Below are 25,022 nucleotides of genomic sequence, written 5' to 3'. Positions count from 1 at the left end.
CTTCGATGGCAGCGCAGATACGGTCGCCAAGCCCTCGCCGGGAAAACTAACAGCCACCGCCTTCGGGGGCGACGTCGCTGAAAATCGTCATTCTGAAGACCTCCCATCGACGCTAGTGCAGTCTATTCAACGCGATTCAACGACGACAGCAGCTGAACTCAGTGAGAGACTCTCGTTAGACATAGCTGTTGTGCTCCACGGCAAGCCTATTAGTGCGTGATTGGACAGGAGTGCCGACTACTTAATATTTGCTGAAAACTGGACGGAACTTGGGAAAGTTATGACGCCTTGGTCTGGAATGCAAATTTGTACTGCTTGCGGGCATGTCGTAACACCGTTGGGCATGTTCACGGCCAGTTGCCTTATATATAATCCGCGATTGTTCTCCGGACCTAATCTTGGGAGTAAACTTTCTGCGAGAGTGTGGAGCCATTATAGACCTCCTGGAGCGCACAGTCACCTTCTCGACAGAAAGAGCAGCGAACAGCCTCGACAACTGCCGCCGTAAGGCGCATCGCGTTTACGCGCACAGTGTTACATTACCACCACGCGCAAGTGTCCTGGTAGCGGTCGTGTGTGACGACTTGCATGACGGCGAAGCTGTTGCAGAGATCAATTTCTCTCTTATGCTGACTCATGGTGTATGTGAAGCCCGCAGTCTCGTCATCCTTCGAGGTGGATGTTCTGTGCTTTTCGTGACGAATTTCAGCCAGGAACATCGCTACCTATTTCATCGTACTGCTAACGCTTTCGCTGAGCCCATAGCAGACGTTGTTGAATGCTTTGCGTCTATGACAGGCTCGACACTTAGCAATATCGGCACCAATTGAGATCTTTTGGAGGAAAAGCAGAAAGCACTGCGGAAATTGTTACTTCGGTTCAAGGAGTGCTTCGCATCTTCTTCTAAGGTACGCCAAACGCCTATAGAGAGACACCGAATAATCACGTGTGATGATTCTGGCCCTATACAGCAACTGCCTTACCGCATTTTGGCGAAAGAGCGCAACGTGATTAATACACAAGTCAAAGAAATGCTTGACGATGACGTCATACAACCATCCCAAAGCCCTTGGTCGTCGCCGATGCTCCTCGTCAAAAAGGAAGAGGGAACGAGTTTATCCGCTTCCGCAGATCGATGGTTCAAATTAGATCGACTGCTGCGAACCAAGTATTTTTCATCCATAGATCTGAAGAGTGGATAGTGGCAAATCGAAGTTGACAAACGAGATCGTGAAAAGCTGCCTTCCTTACCCCGGATGGACTGTACGAATTTAAGGTGCTCCCATTCGACCTGTGCTCTTCACCGGCCACATTCCAGAGAATGATGGGCACTGTTCTGACCGGTCTGAAGTAGGGCAGTTGTTTAGTATACCTCGATAGACATCGTCATGTCCGCGACCTTCGAAGAATATCTGAAGCGTTTAGAGACGGTACTTGAGGCGATCCGCTCCGATAATCTCACGCTAAAGCCATAAAAGTGTCACTTTGGTTACAAAGAGTTAAAGTTTCTCGGGCATGTCGTGAGCGCCGACGGCGTCCAGCCTGACCCCGACAAAACATCTGCTCTTGCTGCTATTCAGGTTCCACGAGACAACAAAGTAGTTCGCAGCTTTCTCGGTCTGTGTGCATACTATCGCCGCGTCATCGCTAATTTCTCCCGGATCGCCGAACCATTCATTCACCTCGCGCGACATCACACGCCCGTTGTTTGGACTGGGGAGCAAGACGCAGCGTTCACCGAGTTACGGCAGCGCCTGCAGGAACCTTGCTCACCTTGACGAGGACGCCGACACCGATGTATGTACATACCGACGAAAGCAACATCGGTCTTAGCGTTGTACTCGTTCGACACTAGCAAGGCGTTGAGCGAGTGATCGCGTACGCCAGTCGCACTCTTTCACGCGCCGAAATCATCTATTCCACCTCCGAGAAAGAGTGTCTAGCAGCCATGTGGACCATCATGAAATTTCGGCTTTATCTCTATGGTCACCATTTCAAGTTTGTGACAGACCACCATTCCTCGTGTTGGTTGGCCAATGTACGAGACCCGTCCGTGTGACTGGCACGATGGAGTCTCCGTGTGCAGGAGTTCGATCTTATCATCGTCTATAAGTCGGGCCTGAAACGCGAAGATGCGGACACGTTGTCGCGCGCTCCCGACGAACCTTGAAATACTGATATGGACGAAGACGGCGGATTCCTTGGGGCCCTCACCGCATCTGACTGACCTTATGGCAGCGCGAGGACACCGAATTGCGCCCTCTCATCAATAACCTATAGAATGCAAGAATGTTACAATACACCGACACCTTTCTCGCAGTCTCTCGACTTTGTGCCTTCGAAAGGGTGTCATGTACAAGAAAAACTCGAGTAACAGCGACAAAGGTAGTACTTGCCGACCTCTGTGATGGCATTCTCCTTGCCTGCCATATTGCGCCCACATCAGGACACTTGGGTCTTTCACGTTCTCTTGCCAGAGTAAGCCAGACGTACTATTGGCCCAGACTCTCCACCACGGTCAAGCGTTACGTGCAAAGCTGCCATTTGTGTCAACGCAGAAAATAACCCAGGGGGTTACTCCAACCCATCGCACCACCTAGCGCGCCGTTTGATCAAATCGGCACGGATCTGCCGGGGCCCTCTGCCCTGTGAGCCAGCGGAAACAAGTGGATTATAGTTGCCACAGACTACAATCGCTACGCCGAGACAAAAACTGTACAACGTGCCATGGCCTAAGAAGTTGCCCAGTTTTTTACAGATCGCATAGTCCTCAGACATGGTGCCCCATCATACGCCATCACCGACAGAGGAATTGCTTTTACAGCCCAACTGATAGAGGACATCTTCAAGCTGAGCTGCACGCAGCATTGCAAGGCGACTGCCTATCATCCCAGCAAACCAACGGGTTGACGGAAAAGTTAAACAAAAGCTCTGCTGACATGCTGTCGATGTATGCAGATGTTCAGCATAAAACATGGGATCAGGTCCTGCCATACGTTACATTCGCGTACATCCCCGCCGTTCAGGAAGCCACACGATTCACGCCGTACAGTCAGGTCCAGACCACGCTAGACGCAATGCTTCCGACGACATCAACGCTTCACTTACTTCCGACGCCGAGCACCTTATTACGCGCAGAGGAAGCTCGTCAACACACGCGCATGCGCATCACGAAGCAGCAGAGTACAGACGCACGGCGCTAAAACCTTTGGCATCGGCAAGTCGAACACTAGCCACGTGATCAAGCCTGGGTGTGGACCCCGATCCGTCTCCAGCGGTTGTCTGAGAAGCTGCTTGGTCTATACTTTGGACCTTAAAAAGTGGCACGCTGCGTTAGTGAACTACGAAGTCATTCGGGATGGTGCCGCGTCGCCTCGGCGTCGACAGCACCACTCAGAGATAGCCCACGTTGTTCGCCTCAAACCGTATTTCGCACGTAAGGCGGGGCAGTCCCGACCTCACGCGACTTCTACACCTTCACTTCGCAAAACGCCCAATGTTGTCCGCATTTCTGTGCGCACATTGCTCCGTTCTTCTGTTCTTTCTAGTTTTGTAAGCATCGGGTCGATGCTTTTCTTTGGCGGGTGAATTATGCCACTAGGTGTCACGAGCCAGCGCTAAGAAAGAAGTTACGACTGGGACGCGCGCTCCGCAAGAAACAGTCGCTGAAAAAGCGGAAGCGGAGACTGAGGACGCGGACTTTGGAGTACATTATTATTATTATTCAAAATTTGACTTGCTCATTTTTACGTCCATCCTTCACTTTATGTATTTTATTAATAAGTTGGTGTTACTATTCCTATCTAGGCAACGCTGACTACCTTATTATAAACTACTTTATTTCATTTAATATCGGTTTACTTCTCATTTCCGATTATTCATTTATTTTCCTTTTTTGTTATTTATTCATTAACTAAGTTATTTCAATCATATTACCAGCCGGCTCGTGGCCTATCCCCTACAGTGGGTTTGTATCATTAATTTAGGCTTCATCACCGTCATTTAGAATATCTACGCCATCTTCTCCAATTGTCTGTCGTACCGACGCTTTGCGCATCCTTGTGACTCATTTCGTGACAATATAAGCATTATGGGCTCCCACATAGTACTATCTCGTATGCCGCGAGACACTCACTGCTGCCGACGATCAGAGATAGCCGAGGCTGCGCTGGCGCGGTTTGAGTCCGCAGCACGATAGCAGGCGTGCACCGCTCTTCGTTGATTTTAGGTCCAGGTGTGGGTTCGTATGGAAAACCCTATTTTCAGTTTATTCAGTAAGAAAGGAAAGAAAACACCAATGATGTCTCTGGCGCACGCGCAGTGTGTTTCTGTCGCATAAACAAATGATAAATCTTTAGTTGGATTATAGTACACCGCCACAAACTGGCAGTTTCGCCCATATGGTACCTCATGGACATACGGTTCTTAAAAGAAGTTTAGAAACACATATTTTGGCGCAAAGTTCGAAGGTGAGCATGGAAAATGGTCACGGAAAGGTCACGTTATATTTCACACTTTAGGATTAAAAATATTTCATTGGAGAAGCGCGACGCTTTATTTATTCGCGAAATTACGTGTACATCCATATGTGAATCCGCCTTTGTTTATACATATATTATTTTTAATGTTTGACAGATATTTCATGCTATGTAACGTTTACGTCTAAGCAGTAATTACGCTTGTTATCTGTGAATTGGTTTGTTTTTACAATATTTATATTCTTTCCTGATTTGCTTAACACATGTACTGTCACTGTTCATATTCTTATAGTAATTTTGCTCAATGTGCGTTGCTCCGGGATGTCTCGTATTGGCCCATTAGGTAATGCAACTATAGATCGCTATTCAAGAAATCATGGTTTTGTTAAAGGCAACCACTATGTTGGCGTGAGAACAGGCCGGACAAGATAAGGATAATTTATCTAAATAGCAAAAAATACTCATAAGGCTAGTAATTTGATTTGATTTGCGATTGGCTTTGCGTTTGAATTATTGCAGCGGACTCGCTCAACATAATCAAGTACCACAGCCAGGCCGCGTTCCTCATGATTGCAAACGCCTACCCATGCATCCAGACGTTCCTTTTCATCAGGTGACGAACGTTCTCTACCGACGCTTGCATACAGCGGTGCGCACGGAACACGCGAAACTGACCGGAAAGCTCATTGGCGCCGCATGCTCAGTGCGCACCGCTGTCGTCTTGATGGCCCTCCAACCTCCAGCGCGTTCATTATACGAAGCCCCGCTTTCACTTGTGTTTATTTTTGGCTCACAGCGGATTCCTTGTGGCATACAACGTGATTAAGCACCTCAAGGATTACAAGGGAACCCTGGCCATTCCTATCGTGTTGCTGCTGGTCCGGCGATACATCAGGTACGGACACCGGCCGCCTTTCAAGAGGCGTCCTGTAGACGCTTGCAAATAACACAAGCAAATACCTCTGATGTAAGAAAGAAGGCTCACAATAATCATAATTAACGTATAATCAAAATGTTTCTTTTTTCAGAGAAATTACAAGTGCACAGAAGAAAAATGCGCTCGTTGCAATAAAAAGTGTAGTACGCAGCCAACAGAAGGATTCGCTAATGAAGGCTGTCCAGAACTTCCTGCCTGCATACTAAGCAATGTTAAGCATTCTTCCTGTTTATGCGGCAACTCGTCATATTGCGGGCGTGTCAGGCGCTATTCCCGTCTGATGTGAACAGAAACCGGAGGATGACGGGACAACGACTTGGCTAACAAAGGCTTGCATTCCGCAAAGCCGAACAGACAGACCACTTTCTGAGAAAAATAAATTACAAAAGAAGCCGACATATTAACTGCGCAGGTCACCGGTTTCCATGTATGTCAAGAAACATGCTGCTACTTCTGTTGAAATTAAGAGGCCACGTGTGATCGTGTACGGCAGGCGTATATACGTGTCGTTATGCCATCCGAACCCCTCTTCCCCTTCATTTCTATGCGGCCTTTCGGCGGGACTATCAGGCATGTTATGCTCAATCAGGCGTGTTATGATCCCCGAAGCTAAGCTGCATTTAGATTGCTCACTGCTCGGTAGAAAGACTGCCTGACAGCACCCCCTGATCGCTCCTCGTCTGCCGCGCAACAGGGCACATATATTCCAAAAAACATCTAAAAACATATTTCTAAAAGCGCTCCTCTTTGCAAAATCATCCTACCCCAGAATTTCTCGCAAGAGAAAATTTCAGCCAGTCCTCATGCTTGGCATATTATTACTGAAGGCTGCCAGCCAATGAAAAAAGAAAGGCCCTTATGAACGAAAAGCTTTGTGAAATCGATCCCCGAGCACAGTTTTGGACCTGTGTTCGCAAAAGCATTCTTACTCTTGAATTGTTCGTAAGAGTGGGCGTCAGCCAATCGTGATGTAGCACATATTAATAGCGAAGGAGGCTGGCCAATGGCAAATGATTTTTACGAATGTGGATCTTTTGTGAATTCGGGCCCAGGTGTCCGCATTACGTGGCAGTTCCAGCGTCCGCTTCTGGAGATTGTTCATCGCCGTACCTACAGTTATAAGACAATATTTTTTTTTTCAGAGCGTACACCGTGAGTAACCGCACTTACTTCTAGTGAACCTTTCTGTTGTTGCTTTTTTATTCATTTCAATTCATGCATATTTGCAAAGTGAATGCCCCCAGCGGCACTCTGAATCTGTTTATGGGCACTCGTCCATAGAATCACAGCACCGGTGATGTTCCTGGTGGGCGTGTGGCTTCTGCTGCCGCTGTTCCTCACGGGACCGCTCTTCTCCGAGTACAAGGACATCCTTTTCGGCCAGTGCGAAAAGAACTGGTGGCGCGTGCTGCTCCACATCAACAACTGGGTGCCCTTCTTCGACATGGTGCGTGCGTACCCCTTGACAGCCAACCTTGCCGCACGACTCGATTGCATAGGTCAACTCTCCTTCACGAAAATTAGAAAAAAAAAGGAAAGTACAAAAGAAGAACTGCTCGCATAGCTAGGGATAATTTGGCCTGACAATCTGCAGAAAACTGTTACATCATTAAGTTTCAAAGAATGTTAGGCGAAGGTTTTACCTCTTTCAAACTTAACGTCGAAGGTTTTCGCATGCTGAATACGCCATGTGCATCGAATACAGGTTGAAGAGTTCACATATTCTCGCGTTCTATTCGATTCTAATCCAGTTATTAACGTTCTTTTTTTTTTTTGCTTATTCATGGCGTAAGTTCTCTTCAGAACACATTCGGATACTATATTTAAATCTGCGTGCTAAAAGTAAAATATTCCCATCTGTTTTTTTCTAACTTCATTTTCGGCCAAACCAGCAACGTTATTGTCCTTTATTTTCTACAAGTTATTGATATAGTATAACAGCAATACGACGTAAAAAAGAAAGCAAGACAAAATCGCCTTCTGGTAGCGCACAATTGCAGTTCACAGGAGACAAGTACAGGTCTCATATTTTGTATATTCCTGGAGTAAAAACACGTACAGCGGTGCCTACGCTGAACAGGGGACACAATCAGTCGCCACATATAGGCTGCGTCTGAAGATGTTACATATTTAGCTTATTGATACGTTCTGCTCGATAAACATACACAACAATGAACTTTCTTCATAAAATAGTCCAAGGTTTGGAAGACCTATTGAGCAAATTTGTGCAAAAGTTCCGAAAATATGGTCGCCATCGTATATTAGCCCGGCACCTTTGGCTAAATTAGTATAACTTGTAGGCAGCATACTATAAATACTGCTTGAGATGCGTGTTTCAAAGAGCCTGCCATCACAGGCAACTTGAACAAGCCATCAAGTGAAAGTGCTTCTTCAGCCGAGAATATACGAATATACTATATCAAATTACCATTTTAAAAGCAAAGGTACTCATACTCATCCATGCCCAAAATTATCCATAGTGACTGAATAATCTTATGATTGCAGAAAACTGACAAACACAAGTTCACTTGCAATAACACAATATCATCCACCTTAATCTGCACGTAAATCGATTTCTAACCTTTATTTATTGTATTCCAGATATTGCGGCTTTAAAAAATACCCTTTATATGAATTTTTTTTTTTGCCTCAGTGTCTCGGCCATCTGTGGTACATCAGCGTCGATTGGCAAATCTATGCTTGCCTTTGGGTCATCCCCATGTTAATGATCAGGTACGCCATTTTAATTTATCTACTTTATCGTTGTTTCCGCTGTCATCTGTTTTCATTCCGGTACATTTGGGAGCTTACAGGCTTTTTACTACAAATTCTTCGACATAAGTGCAACAGAGTATAAGGTTCGGTACATTATTATGCCTTCCGTGCTTTGTGTGTGGAAATATTCTTACAGCGCAACCAAGAGTGGCACCGGTCAGAAGAAGACGATTTGACGTGTGTAGGGGGAATCGGTCTAGAGAGCCACCGTGTTTATGCATCGTTGTCTATCTTCTAAATATTGTAAATACATCGTTATATGTGACTTCTGCAGCTCAAGAATATTTTTAACTTCCAAAGGCACAGTTAAAGGCACAGTCTGCGCCCGCGTCGTGTGGTTCTTTCTTTGTCTTGTCCCTTTTTTTTGCGCAGTTTTTTCTTGGATCTCACAGTTAATAATTCTGACAAAATGAAGTCCCTTCGGATTTTCTGAAATCTGTTAAAGTCATAGCACGTTAGGATAAGCCTGTGAACCGCTGTTTCATTGCTCGTTTTCGATATGGCAAAATACTGCCGTCAACACTCTTCCCACTTTATAAAGGCAAAGCAATGGCTGAGTTCACGGGTTCGCTTTTCATGAATTATCACTGTCGCGAAAGGACAGTGAGCGTTAACGATAAGCGAAGCTAATTCACTTGAATCCTATAAGAATTCGTATATTCATTCGGAGAACAAAAATATTTAAAATCTTCTTTTAATAGGGAACGACAGCGATATAAAATTTTAGACAGACCCGAGAAGAGCGGTGGAGAAGTAAAGAGTACGTGACACGGATGAATATTTAGCGTAGCAGACTGATATCTGGTTGTTTACAAGGTGATCATCCCGCTCAACAAACTTTTATTTTTGCTTATTATGTATTTAGGAAGCAAACTATTATTGTGTAAGTTAAAGCAATGACGTCGGCCAAAATTCCCTCCTAAGCTGTTAGTGATGTGCCCAGCATCGAGTGGCACAGTTACCATGGCTTTCTCTTTCGGATAATCACTTCTAATGGCAATCAGTTCTGAATAATAATGTACAAATGTTATCGGTATCGGTTCCTTTTTGGGATGAATACAAAGTCCTATACTTGGAGTGGAGCGCATGAGCACACTGTTGAACTACTGTCCACACACTATTCTCTTCCGTTCCGCTTGGTTTTACATCATACAGTAGTTACAAGACCAAAATCATGCTTATCCGACCTGCTGGTTCTTCTCGCTCCGTCGCGAAGAGACATTTTACGGCGTTTTCTGTACGTGTGTCCGCGGTAGCACCGTTACGAAGCGAAACAGCAGCCAGATCCAACCTGATTGGCCCTTCTCTTGTGCGTCATTTCAGGTACAAAAAGGTTGGCTTCGCCGTGCTCACCCTCGTCGTGCTCGTCACTTCTGCAATGGTCGCGATACAGACTCGTCTCTATGACTATGGACCCACAGCTATCTACATCGACACCAACATCAAGTGAGCCTCGCATCAATCTTTGGATAGCGACGCACAGTGTCCCATTCACAGAGCTATAAGTTGAGCGTGAGCTGTAGTTCACCCTCATTAGTTGACTGCATGAACCATTAGTCAAGGGACAGTACGAGCACTGGTGATAGCTGAGAATGTCTGAATTGTAAGGGGTACTCAAAAGAAAAGCCAAGAAGTAGGATGTTCAAAAGTGTTCAACTATCACCGGGTTATATTTAGGCTGGATACAACAAGCGTGTACGTAGTACCTGAAGAAGTCATGTCTATTCCATGTTAACCGCGCGCACTCGTGCAACAGCCGTTTTAGTTAACGTTTGATTCCCAATGGCCTAAAACAAAAACTCAACACAGCACTGCGCAAGTATTCTAGAAGAAAGTGTATGTTTCTGTAACTAGGCTTGTTGAGGCGGGAAGGACGCCCTAACTATTGCGTAACCTGAGCAACGGTCTACATCCTCACTTATCAAGACTTCCTGCGCTTCCATTAACAAGGGTAGCCCGCTTCGCTGCGTCTGCAACGACAGTGAACATAACTCGCTCCAGTTAGGTAATATTAATCAAAACAGGAAAACACCTAAATGTAATCACAATTATCCATGGATATTCAAATATATGTGTTGAGCTATTATATAGCTTATACTGTGGGGTACACATTTGTTGGCTGTTAAATGTAATATTATACTCATAAAACACTGTAAAGATAGCTAGCTTTTCATTAACAGTTGCTCAGTTATGATTCTAGTTCATATGCAACGAATACGTTAAAAAGCGCAGCACTACGACCCCGCGTATACTATGGTTACGCGTGTTCAGCTTGCGCTAAGAATTTGCTTTGTTCCTAGACGCATCACGCTCAGCTTCATTCATAAACTGGATGAACGAGAACGAGTGCCTTTTGCTTGTTTTCAACCCATCGCAGCAAGACGATAGATGCTGGTAACCAGGTGTACTTCAAGCCTTTCGCCCACGCCGGAGCCTTCTGCGTCGGCATCGCCACGGGCTACGCTGTCCTCGTATTCGGAGCTATGAAAATCAACCTGGTAATTCAGTTTCACCGATCCATTTCCCTATGTGCTTTTGTTGAGCCCTGGGGTCCTATAACGTAAAACTATTTCGATATGTTTTTATTCCAATCTCCTGACGTCAAACTTGCGTAACCGCCGACGCAATCACCGGGCGGTGACCCGCAGGGTTGCCTGAAAAGATCAATCAAATGCTCTCCTCGTTTATAGGAGGTCACTTTTGCTTGCTTAAAAACGAATAGCATTGTCTACACTGAGCGGCTTGTCTTATCTAATTGGCTGACAAGAGGCGCGGAGCACGCTCAAGTGCAGAGAGATTCGATGGGGCCGAGCCAGTGCACTGAAAATCGATAACCGGATGAAAAGGGTGGTGCCGGCGTCTGCGATTGGTCCACTTCCCTTACGTTGCTTGAGGTGGCTGGTCGAAAATCGTGGCGGCATGCAACGGACGGTTAAGATTGCAGCTAAGACGGATCCTCATCAAAGAAGAGTTGGCTGAGCGAGGTCCTAAAGGTACCAAAAGTGCTCGAAAGCGTTACACGGCCATGAAAAAAGTTTTATTGTACGCAACAAAACCCATGCTTTCCAGCAGGTGCGAGTAGCCAGTACCTGAGCGATCGGCGGCAGCCATCTTTTATTCCTTTCGGAACGGGGCAGCCTGCGGCTGTTCAGCAAAAAATTCACTTTTTTTCGGCATATGATAGCATCTTTAACGCATACCCGTCACTTTGACGTGGTGAGTTTTCGTGGTGTTGTGACGTCGCGTGACAGGCAGGTGAAGTGGGTGCAGCCCGAAAACTTTTGACCAATAGCCGAGGACTAATAGCGAAAAGGCGTCGAATCAGAAATGGCTATTTTTCTTTTGTTCGGTCCAACGATGCATAATCAGTGTGTACGCGTCATATCAGATGGGGAGCTATCGCGGTTTTCGTGACATAGCGCGACATAGAGGCGAAGTGGGGGTGGTTCAAAAAGTTTTTGAGCAATCGTGGAATGCTGATTGCAGAATTGGAATGGAAAAGTTTGGAATAGATTTACGTTTTAGCGCTCCTGCATGCGACTAGAGCCACAATAAACTTGGTCAAGTCATTTATCATTTCACTGAGCCTGACGCGACATTCAAATTATCATGAGGTAAGAGCCCCGAATCCATGCCTTTGGACGCAAAGCACACTTGTCGGCTGCGAGAAGGCATACAACCTTCCAGTAAAACCTGAGCACATAGTGCATATTTCGGCAATCGGTATTGCAGAGGACATCTCGAGGAATTATTTTTCACTTCTTTTTTCGTCTTGCTAGTAAGCTTTTGCAGTCCCTGTGTGCGGTCGATTCATTTACCATTGCAATTCGTCTGCAGTGGCATGCCTATCCGGGGGACGATTACTCTGCGCAAGGGTCATTTAACTACCACTACGGCCATATGAGGCTGTGCACCCAAAAAAAGACCCCTCAGTACGCAATGCGCCGTGGATGGGGTGCTTTATGTTCCTAATGCACTATTGCAGCCTTATTTTTGTAGCCATTGTGTGTGAAAGTAGGCAACCAGCACCGATGATATGCTTCCGTGGTCGTGGTGCGCATTGTTTGGGTGGCAGAGAACACAGTGCTTTCTCTGGCTGGCTTATTCGCATTGCTTAACATAAAACACAATGATACACAGAGGATATAACGCCACGTTTATTCTTATTTCATTTCCTATTACGTTTCTCGTACGAGTGCTGTGAAGAGTGATGCGCCTATTCGGCACAAGTCGTGAGCCGCCGTGCATTAACGAGACGGCGCGACTCTTGCGACAGTTGATGCAGGCGGCCATGTGGGTGCTGTCGGGCGTGATAGCCGCCGTGGTGATCTTCGGGCCATTCCGGTGGTACAAGGGCGCCGCGTATGACACGGCCGACGCGCTTCTCTATGCGGCCACACACCGCACCGCCTGGTCCCTGAGCCTGGCCTGGATGACGTTCGCCTGCGCCACTGGCCGCGGCGGCCTGGTGAACCGGTTCTTGAGCTGGGCGGCTTTTGTGCCACTCAGCAGGCTCTCGTTCTGCGCATTCCTTATGCAGACCGTGGTCATCCTCAGTAGGAGCTTGGTCACCCGAGAGCGCATTCACTACTCGCATACCTCCTTGGTGGGTGTACATGTGCAAGCTGTGAGCGCTTGCCTTTGCTATTACAGTGAACTTGTCAAAAGCGCGCTATGAACGGGACATACAGGCAGAGATACAGGTACAATAAACGCGTAGCTTGTTTGTGGTAGACGTCTCGTTGCCTATGCCCCGTTCGTAATGTGCTTCCGCAAGTTTACTATATGAATTACTAACTAGCCCGAGTTCACACCCTGTTTGCTATTACATTTTACGTGCAACCCAAACCACACAGGTCTAGCGGTGTTCCTAGGATTGCGGCAGCAACGTTAGCAGGCAACTGAGAGCTGAAAAGTGCCTTTTACTCCCAAGCACGTGCACTGCAGCCCATGTTCTTGTTCACTATTCGATTCCCTTTTTAGGCTCCAAGAGAATTCTCGAGTCAGAAGGCATCGATTACTGCATGTTACTGCCATTCCGAGTGAACCATGAGGATATGCTCTCACGGATTGGGGTTATGCTGTACAGCTATGCCACTCCTACGCTTAATGCCATGCACTGCCAATTTGAAGTTAGGAGTGAACTGTGTTGGGGCTCAAAAGTATTTCACGTGAATTGAAGTAACACCTTGAAATTAGTTGGACGATATTTGCTCCTTTAGTATATCTTCGCCGCAGCGTGCTTATACGCACGAGACAGGCGCTTGCTCGTATTTCGCCTATCTAGAGCTTCAGTGACAGTAAACTTTGTCTATTCTGTGTGCGCGCAAACCGTGCAATGCGGCCGCTTTGCGTTATTTTGTCCGTACGGTCTCAAACTGGGTATGCACGCTCCTCCTGCGGCGCAGTTCCAAGACTTCCTGTTCGCCTTCATGATGACATACATGTGCGCCTTCCTGCTGTTCCTGGCCATCGAGGCACCCATCGGCAACTTGGAGAAGATGCTATTCCTGGGCAGCACCAAACAGGTGGCTCAGGCCTCGCAGCGCGCCAAGGCGCCGCATCAGCAGCCGTCATCCGGCATCGCGGCCCCCGTCGAGGTGGTCATGATGCCGCACAAGAGGGCCGACAGCGGGCCGGACACAGACAACTACGACACTTCCAAGAGCCGCCTCTGACACCCGGGGGCCACTGTTCGCGCTTTTAGGAGTGCCTATGTACGAGACCCGCGTTTTAGCAAGGACTGATGACAAATGCGGTCTAGGCTGCGCCAATATTCGGGCTGTGCACTACGAACGGAAAAAAAATAGGAGCAAGGGAAGCGCTCGTCAACGCTGAGGCTTACTCGCTCACACATATTTCACCCCCTTAGAGACTTGCCGTGTGGAGCATTGCACCTGAGAATTTATTCTTGCGCTGCAGGGTCGAATGATGGATCAGTCACTTCCGGTGCTACTTTCACTTTCAGACGACGTTGCATAAAGCGCGACGCCTCTTTTTCTGTCGATGTGAACTAGTGGACGTCGCAATACTTTTGATGCACATTTTATTAATGCATTCTTCAGTAACAAGGCGTGGAACTAAAGCTGGCGGGGAATGCAATCACCCTCGAGCTTTTTTCGTTACATCCACTTTTACCAGCATGGGCGCTCGGAACGCTCGGAACGTGATATGCCTGAGAGTTGTCGATCCAAACCCTGGACCAAAACTATGTAAAAGGCGGAGTATAGATGACTGATGAGTGGAGTTTGCACTCAACAGTGTTTTTGTGTTGTAATGCGTAGGTCTGCCAACCTCGGTTAAGTAATGCATTTGGTCTTGTATATGACGCCGTGAACAACATGCTCAAGCGTCTCATAACAGCATGTGGTTGATTAACATTATTACTGCCGCTAATGACACCGTATTTCAGTGCACGGGGCGTGCGAATTTAATAATTCTGCTGTAAATATCTCTCTTGAGCTTTTTTTTTTGGCACAATGACACAATATGTACTTTGCCTTCAACGTACATCTGTCAAGAAAAGCACAATAATTGTACCGTTTTGTAATAGTTGTAATATTTGGTGATATGAAACCATCATGTGGTTCTCATGAGGCAGGTCCAGAGCGAACAATTTTTTAGATGACACAGTGTTCAGACTTTTAGAGAGAATGTTAATCCAATACTGCAGGGAAGGTGTGCAAAGAGGAAACGAATATAACAATTGTTTAGTGTATAACGTTTTACACTTCAAAAAGTTGATAAAAATTTGCTTCACTTGGTAAACTCTTCATTTGCTACAAAAAAGCAAATTTGTCGGTCAGACGTCTACAAGCAACACTGCCTGCAGAAGACGCCAACGATTTTTGTTTTTATTTCTTCTTGGCACCTGACGGTGCTGACAGTCATGTCATGCATTAATATCGGTTTTCGAACAGAAACACAAGAACGAAAGTGATAAAGAGCAAATCTATGAATAGATAGGTGCCACGAACTTATGCGTCTTTTCTGAAATACTGAAAGTCATGCTTTTAGGCAAAATCTGGTGCACACGGCCAGCATTGCTGGTTTATTAACTGTTTCAGGGAGATGTTCAGTGCCTCACGACAAAGGCACATCGATGATAATTGAAACACTACATTGGATGGCACACCGAGCAATGCATATGTTCTACTGAGATTATCTTTCATCGTTTACTAGAGATAAAATATCTTACATATCGTTACTTTACATAACCCCGCCACAGTGATTGTTGCTCAGCTTGCAGACATGCGTTTTATTATCGGATAGCTCGTTTTCTGACCTTATTGCTTAGTAACAGGAATGTTAGCAGAATGTTCTAATAAGTGCAGTCGCTGATCACCATCTCATGTAATGCCAACATTCCTTCGTCAAAATTGACAGCGTGCCTTAACATCGCCACGCAACCCTTAAAGTCATACATGGTAGCACTTCTATTCCACCATGATGTCCTTTTGATTAAAGCAAGGGCCGGTTCACTCATGATTGAACACCATGACACCTTCTTTAATGCACGCAAACTAAAGTACACATGTTACACTCGCTGCCAGACATGCGTGTTTTTTTTTAACTTATAAATGTTTCTGTATTTCATGTTTCCTTAAGTTTGATCGCACTACTATTTTGCGTCATGGCGCATTCTGTGTTTCAATTCATTCGCGAACTGAAGCATTGTAAGCGATCACTGTATACATGTATAGCAATTTCACTCGCGAATAATGAGCAAATGCTGTTAACAATTTCATATTTTCGAACTTTTTTCAGCGATGCCTTCTTAGCGAAAAAATTCAAGTGAACAGAGAAAACATTAAACCATTTCTGACGCAACGTGATTGAACTCCGATTTTGTGTTCTCGCTAGCTCCAACAGCACCGATAATACAAAATCGAGGCTCTGCGGTCCTAACAATCACTCATTTATATGACTCCGTTATAAGTAAAGTTTAAGGATTAAACGGGAATCAAGCTTATGTGATAAGTTGTTTAGACTTTAGTCAATCGGGTCAGAGAGCAGAAAATATGATTTCAAGCATGTCCATTATTATCGGCATTGAATATCTCGAAGCAAACCTTCATTTGCTTTCGTTAGTAACAAATGAACGCTAAAGTACAACCACAAAGCAAGAGCCATGCTACAGTTCTTATTGTCGGCATAGGTCAATAGAGGTAGTCCAAATTAAAAGATGCTACAAGAATGATTAAGTCAAATTATACTGGCGGATTTCTCTCTGAGAATTATCGTTTGCTTGAAGAGGGAAAGCATGACTTATTATAAAAAAAAAGAAGGTCTCAAGTGAACACAGGATTTCAGTTTGCGGGTGTAGACCGTAAATATGTCATGTCGTCTGGGCGTTCTGTGACGTTACAGGAGCCCAGGGCGCAGACACAAAAATAACAACGCTAGCAAAAACTAATTGAATGCACCGGGTCGAATGTTGGCTTGTCATCGGGCGCCGAACGGCACCGGTAGCCGAGGCCATTTTATCTCTTACTCAATCCTATGTATTGGTGACATTCGCATTTTTTTTACAAGAGTTGTGTGCCAGTCTGGCCTGACCTAAGGTTTGCCCCGTGGCTTTGGCAATGTCACGGTCGCTACTCAGTTACAAGAATCGGAATAGAGTATATCGCTTACTTTGTACATTCCTCATAGCGCAAAGGAGAAAAAAAAAGCAACGAGTCATTAACGCGACACATTATGGGGCTGGTTCCCATATCCTATTTGCTGTGTGGTGACACGTTTGACATGCTCATACCATGCTGCTTCAATACTTTACACAGGCCTTTGCTTCATATTCTGGAAATATAAAGTCAAAGCGCGACGCATATCTAAACAAATATGTTGGTCAAGTGTATATTCCATGTACAGAACATCATACAGAGCATCTTCATTACAAATGTTACATAAGTGAAAGAGAAATAATACTATGGAGAAGGGAGTATCTGCTAGGGCAAAAATATCAAATCGATGGTGATTGTTCACTTACTCTTCACGCCTGTGGAGAGCATTGGACAAATACTAATGCATTGTGGTGATGCAGCACTTGTCCATAGTTCTGAGTTCTCTTTCTTTTCTTTTTGTTTACTGCATCCAAAACACAATCGCAGAAATCATTGCAATTTTGTAGGAGATTATTTCATTCTCAGCCAGCAAACACATGCAAAATTCCACAGTTCTCACCTTGCACTAAAGTATCATGCCTGTGACACCAGTTTTAATCACAAATAGCTGTTACTGCCGCCTTTAACGAAGACACCTTATAAACAAGCTTCTATATCACTAATAATCAAATGTTCGGAACTCTGGTACGCCACATTAGGTTCTAGAGACACAAAAGCGGTCATCCTGTAGCTTCTTAAGGCCTTTTGTGTCTAAGTTTGAAATATAAAATGGCAAAGCAGTGCATTTATGAATTTATGTAATGAAAACACGAAGAAATAACAATGTATAGAATAATCTGATACACGATAAACAAGTAGGTTCCGCGACTGGTTAGTCGACACAATGTTTACGCGGGTACTATAATCCCCTGGCACTAATTGTACATCAGGTTCCTTAGCCTCTTAGTGCTACGTCTCTGAGCAACAGCATCGTTTGGCATGTCCTTCATCTATGCTACGTAGAAAGCAAGTTCTCAATTACTGATGCAAAAACTTATGTAAATTCAACCTATAGCTGTGTATCTGTAAGCCAGTTTTTTTTTTCTGCGTGTGTGGACTAATTTAGTTATATTTAGGCACGGTTATGTAGTTTTATTTCCGTAAATGCGTTTGACAGCTATGGTATACAAAAAATTGTGGTACCAGTCGAAATATTTTGGTGTAGATCTCCCTTCGAGTCGTTGTCCTGCGCACTCAGAAGCTCACATCTTTCATTTCGTTGTTCCTTGGCATTTACGTGTTGATAAGCGCACTGATAAATGGAGAAGCGATTTCGCCAATACCATTGTATAACTGAACCCACAATAACGTTATGTAACAACGTTTAATTATGGCGGCATCTTTGACAGCAGTTTCAAGCACCATCAGATTGGATATTTCACGTAGCTTCCACCAAAATTTTTAATTAGAGCGGTATATCGTGGGCACATGCGACCAAAGGTGTACTGTTCACAGTTGCACTGAGCAGTCTCAGTCTTTTCGTAGTTAGCGCCCTTAACTAATTCGTTAAGATTTTTTATGTAAATCCATAGGTATCATTTGGCGTCTCTAAACACGCTCCACAACCTTTCGAAGTAAAACTTATGCCCTAAAATGAAATAGACATAGTTGATTTTAACTACTAAGTTAATTAAGCGCTCTGCAAAAAAATAATCTGAGTAACTCCAGACGACTGCAAACAATATGGCGCCGGTCATATACACCAACAACGTACCTATTCCTTTTTTAAATATTGGTCCAAATTAATTAAAGCGCCCGTATGTTCGTACCATTTTTCACAATGAAAATATGGAAATCATATTGTGTATTATGCCTTAACTATTTTTCTGTTCCCTAGCTTTGTACAGTGCACTTTTAAAATCTTAAGGATCACCTTTTCAGAGGTTACTGTGTGCTAAGTAAATCATTAAATTACACTTACTTCAAAGATGCTTCAGTACAGATTCTTCTGGAAGTGGTGGTGTAAGCAGTTCGTTTTGTTGAAGTTGATGTCGCAGATTGAGTCACCAGTACGTACCTAAGAGGGTACACATGCGTGCGTTCATTGTCGTCAATTTATATTTTTTTAAACAATCAAGAAGGTTTCGTGCAATGTTTGCGGAAATAGATTGAAGTATTTATTGATATAGACGAGAACGTGATGATTAGAGATATAACCTTGATGTATACGCTCTGGAGCAGAAAGCTTGTTCTTACATGCACATATCAAATGCGTGAGACAAACTAACCTATTCATGGATGATCTGTAAAACTATAATCCCAGATTGTCTTAAAAATATCTCTACAACGCTTTGAAACATGAATGTAGTTTATTGCATTCTCAAACTGTATACCGGCCCTCGCAAGTTTTTTTTTACTCGTTATCTTTAGACAAGTAATCTGGATCCTACAACGGACAAAAGCACGTCGATGTTGATTTCTATTGTTTCAAAGAAATTCAGGGATGCTTGCTTAAACAATTTCTCCTTATGGCAATATGTGCCCCATCTCCAAGAACAGAAACTAAACGTTCTTATGAAGTGACAAGGTGTATATGTTCCACTGGACCATGCTACATTACCATGCAGGCTGCGTTTCTTTTTAGGTTATCCAGGTAGGATAAACTGCGCAAATAGTGTAACAGTATGAGCCCAACGAAGCGCGGCTACACAAACACTAATCTTCGGCGGCCGCTCCATTACCCAGCACGGAAGCATTGGCCACTGCAGACAACTGCTCAGCCTAACTTGCCCCCAACAAAAAGCCGTGTCATGTTGAAAAAAAGGAGTACTCAAACGTCATGCCAGAAGCTGGAACCGCTTTACGGTTAGGCTTTAAGACTTGCCACTGTAAGAGCTTAATTTGATGTGTAAAAAATTTCACGGTAGTATCCCCCGAGGCCTGAAGGTTAGGCATGCTTAGTTTAACTGGCTTTCTGCTGATTGTGATTTGTTTCATATTGTGCAACAAAGCGCTGCTGGCTTACCTGGACAGCTAGTGACGCATATTGGCTCGGCATAGCAATTAAGATTAATGCTTAGGATTCCAGCAGCTGTGTAGCCGTATCTTGCTGACGTGCAAGCTGACTGCCGCGCAAACAAGGATGTTTGTGGCGACATTGTATGTACGTTTACAAAAAGCAAAAAAAACAACAACAATGCAGTCGTTTGCAGATGCATAGATAGTTAATTTAGATACAATTCAGTGAATTAGAGACTTCTCGGTATTTGTTCGAGACGTTTTGATATCGTTTATTCCAAAAGAAATTTTGCATCAAGGGCAAATCATTCGAGCAGAATCCTAAAGAACCATTTCATCATTTTTCTTCATGCAGTATACTAGACTACATTCAGAATGCTTCCGCAAGTGCTTGCAAAATGTAACCCTGTTGTATACAGATCCAACTTCTTGTAAATAAAGATATCAGAAAAATATTTCCATGTGTCCTTGACGATTGAACGCAGTACATATTCTTCATGCAATATGACCATTACTTACTTAATTAGCCAAAGGAACTTATTACTCTAGTGACGACATCCACAGTCAAAGCAGTAACCATGCATATCCCGACTGAACCCATGAAAGACAGCAAAGCTAGACGCCGGATAACTGTATGGTTTCTGTGTGGCTTAGACAAGAGTTTGGTTGAGAGGAAGGGTAAGTCCTATTACCTGAAATCTTACTCGATATTTCAGTGCAAAACCACATAAACCACCAAAAATTTTAATTTACTTTCGTTTTCTATTACTTCACATATACAAGGTGTCCCAACTAACATGGACAAGCTTTAAAGAAAGATGGATCATTTGACACCCACGAAACTAAGTACATATTGTTCACAGTCGAGTTGATTTATTTTTTGTTGACGCTCAATTAACTGGTTAAAGCTAAGTAAACTTCTTAATTACTGTTCTAATACAGACGTCGATTACGAAGTTGTTGACAACTATAAGGTACACCGAACAGGGTTTGTTCTAAGCAAGGTGCCATCACGGGTCCTTAATGTTTGAACTGAAAAAGAATGCCCGCGATATATAAAAACGTACCACGCGATTATACGCCCACCCAAACAAGAAAGCAGCCCCTCAAGCAGGTCCCTTGGTACGAAAGGTATTGTGAAACGTATTGCTGCGGCACAAAGGAAGAGTGCCCACGCACTCTTTCCACGACGCGCCGAGATCTCTCCGTGAGCCTGCTGGAGGTCACTGTTTTCTAGTGCGGAACAGTGTTAAGCATATAGAGTAACACTACTGCCGGTGCATGGGTGAGTAATCACGTGGTATTTTTCACGTTCCGCGGCCTTTCTTTTCGAGCTGGAAAAATTGGGCGTTCTCATTGTACCTCGCTAAAACATGCCAGTTCGATGTTCTTGCAACTGTATACAACCTCCTAATTTATATCTTATCAATTAGGACAATAAATAACGAGTTAGATAAATGTTGCAATAAACTAATCAAATGCAATGAACAAAGAACTTACTGGAGGCTTCTCAACTGAACTATGAATGATATCTACTTTGTTTTAATCGCGCAAAATGATCCACCTTTTCTTTTAATGCTCGGTCCATGTTACATGGGACCCTCTGTGTATGTAACTGCTTAGTGCATATAATAAAACTAAAAGGGTGCAGTAGTCTGAGGAACACGCCGCCGAATGTCTGCATAGCGAAAAAATGCAGCTACAACAAATGAGATCACGCTTCAACTCGTAAGTACCCCATAATTTTAGGCAAGAAGATTCTTGCTTTACGGGGATCGGCTGTAGGTGCGCGATAAGATGCAGCTAAATACTTAAAGCAGCATTTCTTTCGTCCAAAAAGGAAGATGCGAAACTGTTGACTCATCTCTTTTTTTTTTTTCAAAGATCAGTCAAAGTTTGCAACCCAACCCTCAAGGAGGCAAGCAAGTACACGCCGCGAGATGGCAGGTATGCAGAATTTGGCCGAACCCGGAAAAAGAGCCCTTGTGGTGTTTATAGCTTGACATATGATACAATGGTTTGGTATATGGTACAACGCAAATATTTCGGTGGCCGTCACGAATGCTTACTCATTTCGGATCGGAATGGCCAACAGACATGCGATAACTGTAGCTGCACCCGCCGTGGTTGCTCAGTGGCTATTGTGTTAGGCTGCTGAGCACGAGGTCGCGGGATCGAATCCCGGCCACGGCGGTCGCATTTCGATGGGAGCGAAATGCGAAAACGCCCATGTACTTAGATTTAGGTGCACGTTAAAGAACCCCAGGTGGTCGAAATTTCCGGAGTCCTCCACTACGGCGTGCCTCATAATCAGAAAGTGGTTTTGGCACGTAAAACCCCATAATTTTAATAACTGTAGCTGCGAGGAAACAATCGCCCACCTTCTCTGTGAGCATCCTCGCTACAGTGCGCCCAGGAAAGAACTGCCAAGAGTATTAGATAGTCTTCACAAACGCCCTTTGTCGGAGGAAAGGATCCTGGGACACTGGCCGAGACCGTCCTCAGCACAGAAGGCTTTGAAAGCGTTGTTACGCTTCTTGCAGAGAACTGGCCTTAGAGACAGACTTTCAGCAGTGCCGCATTTTCCTTTCCTTTTTTCTCTCTCTTTTTTTTTTTTTTGCTTTTTCCTTTTTTTTGCAACACCTCTTTTCGATTATCTTTTACTCCCCTTCCCCCTTTCCTTAACACAGGGTAGCTAGCCGGTCTGAGAGCTGGCTAACCTCCATGTCTTTCCGTCTATTCCTGCTTCCTTCCTTCCTTTCGGTGGTCTTCATTTCAAGCGTCCCCCTAGTTCCAAGCACAGTATTGGCAGGCAATATTGTTTTCCATCTAAAAAGGTTGATGATGAATTCTATTAATATTTGCCATAACGGTATTGTGTTAGCGACTGAGGCTAAGGGCGTATTTCCGAGCTTTGGTCCGCGCGAGGCAATAAGACTCTGAGCGGAGTCTTTCTTTCTTTCATTTTTTTAAACGCTGCTGTCAATTTGCAATGCGACTATCTGCAATGCTTTCAACACTACATATATGAGCTGCAAATAAATAAATAAATTCTCAGGTTTTACGTGCCAGAACCATTACGATCGCGAGGCACGCCTTAGTGGGGAGCTGTGGAATAATGTTGAAACCCTGGGGTTCTTTAACGTGCACCCAGTGCACGGCATGCGATCTTATTTGGATTTCGATCGAAAAGCGGCCGCCGCGGCCGGGAATCGAGCTCGCGACCTAGAGCTTAGCAGCTCAACGCCATAGCAAGCTGCAACGCTAGCACGGGTTCATATGAGGCACTACACAAAGCAATAGCGAAAAACGCATCACAACAAGTTACGTCTTCACCGCTTATTCAGACAGTTAAAGCGTTCCCTCGTCGTCGTGTCGTCTTTTCACCGTGTGTTCGTCCTTTTTAGCGCTACCATCAGTTTTAAAGAACTCTCACAGGAGTCTCACCATGCCTCACAGCTGGCCTTGGAATCGAGCACCTGCCGTGGCGTGTGGTCGATATTGCTACTGAGCATATGCTCATCGTTCATGGGTGAGCGTCTGTCTTCATCCACGTGGGCTTCCGTCTCGTTTGTAGGAGGTACTGAGTTCGAACCTTTGTACCACCGGAAACTCGCCGGCTTTTCTATCGGTAGAGATGTGCCCCAGTCTGGTACTCTTTTTCTTGTGGGGGGTCATCCTCGTCGTCGTGTCGTCTTTTCACCGTGTGTTCGTCCTTTTTAGCGCTAACATCAGTTTTAAAGAATGCATCACCAACTAGCCCAGCACCAAGTTTTATTGAAGCATAATCCTGTGAGAGGTTGCCCCTGAGCGTAGAGGTCCGAGAAGGCCGAAAACCTGGCCAGAAGCACGCTCAATCGTACCTATTTTAGCGGTATGTACCCGGCATCAGTGGTGTTCTGCCTCCATAGGATGGCGGATGCCCAGCAGTGAAGCCACCCGTGGTCGGAAGGATATGGGCACCTAGAGAGCTGGAAAGGAGCATGCGGAACGTCCGCCAGAACCACAATAGGCCGCATTTGAGATGAGAATCCTCTTCATACAGCCGAGCACCAGGCCGGGAGACACTTCTACCCATTAGAAAAGCTGCTGCCAGCGCTGCGGGCACCGCTGCGGCAGTCGTCAAGTCAGCTGACTTGTTCCGCACTAAAGGACAAGAAGCAACAAGGTCAGGCACCGGAAGAACTACTGCTGCCTGCTACATCTCCCTTAAATGTAAAGATTTATTCGCACGAAAACATAAAAAAAGAGAGATAAACAGAAAAAAATATATGAGCGGTATGTTTGAGTACAGCACGTTCGCCTTTTCAAAATTTCTTGCACACATGAGCCAAGACAGCGCAAAAGATGCTCGAGACCACCAGCCGATTTACACACGTGCTAAGTTCCACTTCATCCCGTTTCACTTTCGAGTGATTTACTGTGTGGTCATCCTATGGCAGGATATGGCTGTCAAGGCAGCGCAATGCTGTCTGTAGGCACCTTGCACTGAAGCTTTACACAGGGACAGCAGTGCCAGAACACAAAGCTTAGCGAATGGTAGAAACAAAATGGAGACACCCGATGCACAGACTGGGCGTGGCAGCCACGATTGCTTATCACGGGGGAACGGTGTTTGAGATTTGAAAATATCGAGGTGCTCACGCCCCGAAACTGAGCATGGTTTCGCTCCGGACCATAAGTGTGAACATACCCGAACTTGAGCTCGGCAAAGTGCGTCGCACAACTGGCACAACACTCCGACGAGCCGCAAAGCGTGAGTGCCTCTCTTTCATATTGTTTGGAATGATGTCCCATTAGAGAGCTTCAGATTAGGGGACGCAAGCGGCTTGCGCACGTAAAAACTAGGGGCGACGGTACTGCGCATGTGCAGTACCGTCACCCTTACTTCTTGCGTACCCAAGCCGCTTGCATCGCCTTATCTAAAGCTCTGGGCGCTATTCTGGGCACGCATGGCGGCTGCACGGCCGCCATTATCCGCCATGTTTACTCTCTGATTGGCTGTCGAGAGGTCACGTATTTTGAAATTTGTGCCGGGAAGCGGAAGTATTGCAAAATGCAATTTTGCGTTTTCATCAAGATGACGAAACGTGACGTGGAGCTGCAAGTTTTATGGACTAATACATTTTTTTTTGGTCCTTGGCAGATATATTGGGATGTTAGCGCTTCAAAAAGAATGTGAGCGGTAGCGTGCAGAAGCCAGTGCAATGC

At 45.1% G+C, this 25,022-nt stretch overlaps 1 protein-coding gene across 1 annotated transcript in view; it reads left to right on the top strand.

Annotated features, from left to right (window-relative positions):
* Positions 1-20,266, top strand: part of LOC126547962 (nose resistant to fluoxetine protein 6-like) — an 89,428-nt gene extending 69,162 nt beyond the window's left edge. The window contains exons 8-15 of the mRNA XM_055063258.1: positions 4,998-5,091; positions 5,275-5,373; positions 6,697-6,862; positions 8,069-8,148; positions 9,514-9,636; positions 10,568-10,688; positions 12,467-12,796; positions 13,599-20,266. Of these exons, the coding sequence (XP_054919233.1) occupies positions 4,998-5,091; positions 5,275-5,373; positions 6,697-6,862; positions 8,069-8,148; positions 9,514-9,636; positions 10,568-10,688; positions 12,467-12,796; positions 13,599-13,868 (1,283 nt within the window). The 3' untranslated portion in view covers positions 13,869-20,266. The remainder of the gene's footprint in view (positions 1-4,997; positions 5,092-5,274; positions 5,374-6,696; positions 6,863-8,068; positions 8,149-9,513; positions 9,637-10,567; positions 10,689-12,466; positions 12,797-13,598) is intronic.
* Positions 20,267-25,022: the final 4,756 nt, after the last annotated feature.

The sequence above is a fragment of the Dermacentor andersoni genome, chromosome 1 (assembly GCF_023375885.2).
Source record: "Dermacentor andersoni chromosome 1, qqDerAnde1_hic_scaffold, whole genome shotgun sequence".
In the NCBI taxonomy this organism is placed as follows: Eukaryota; Metazoa; Arthropoda; class Arachnida; order Ixodida; family Ixodidae; genus Dermacentor; species Dermacentor andersoni.
The sequence above is the reverse complement of the archived record's forward strand: the minus strand, read 5'-3'. Positions and strand labels throughout refer to the sequence as shown.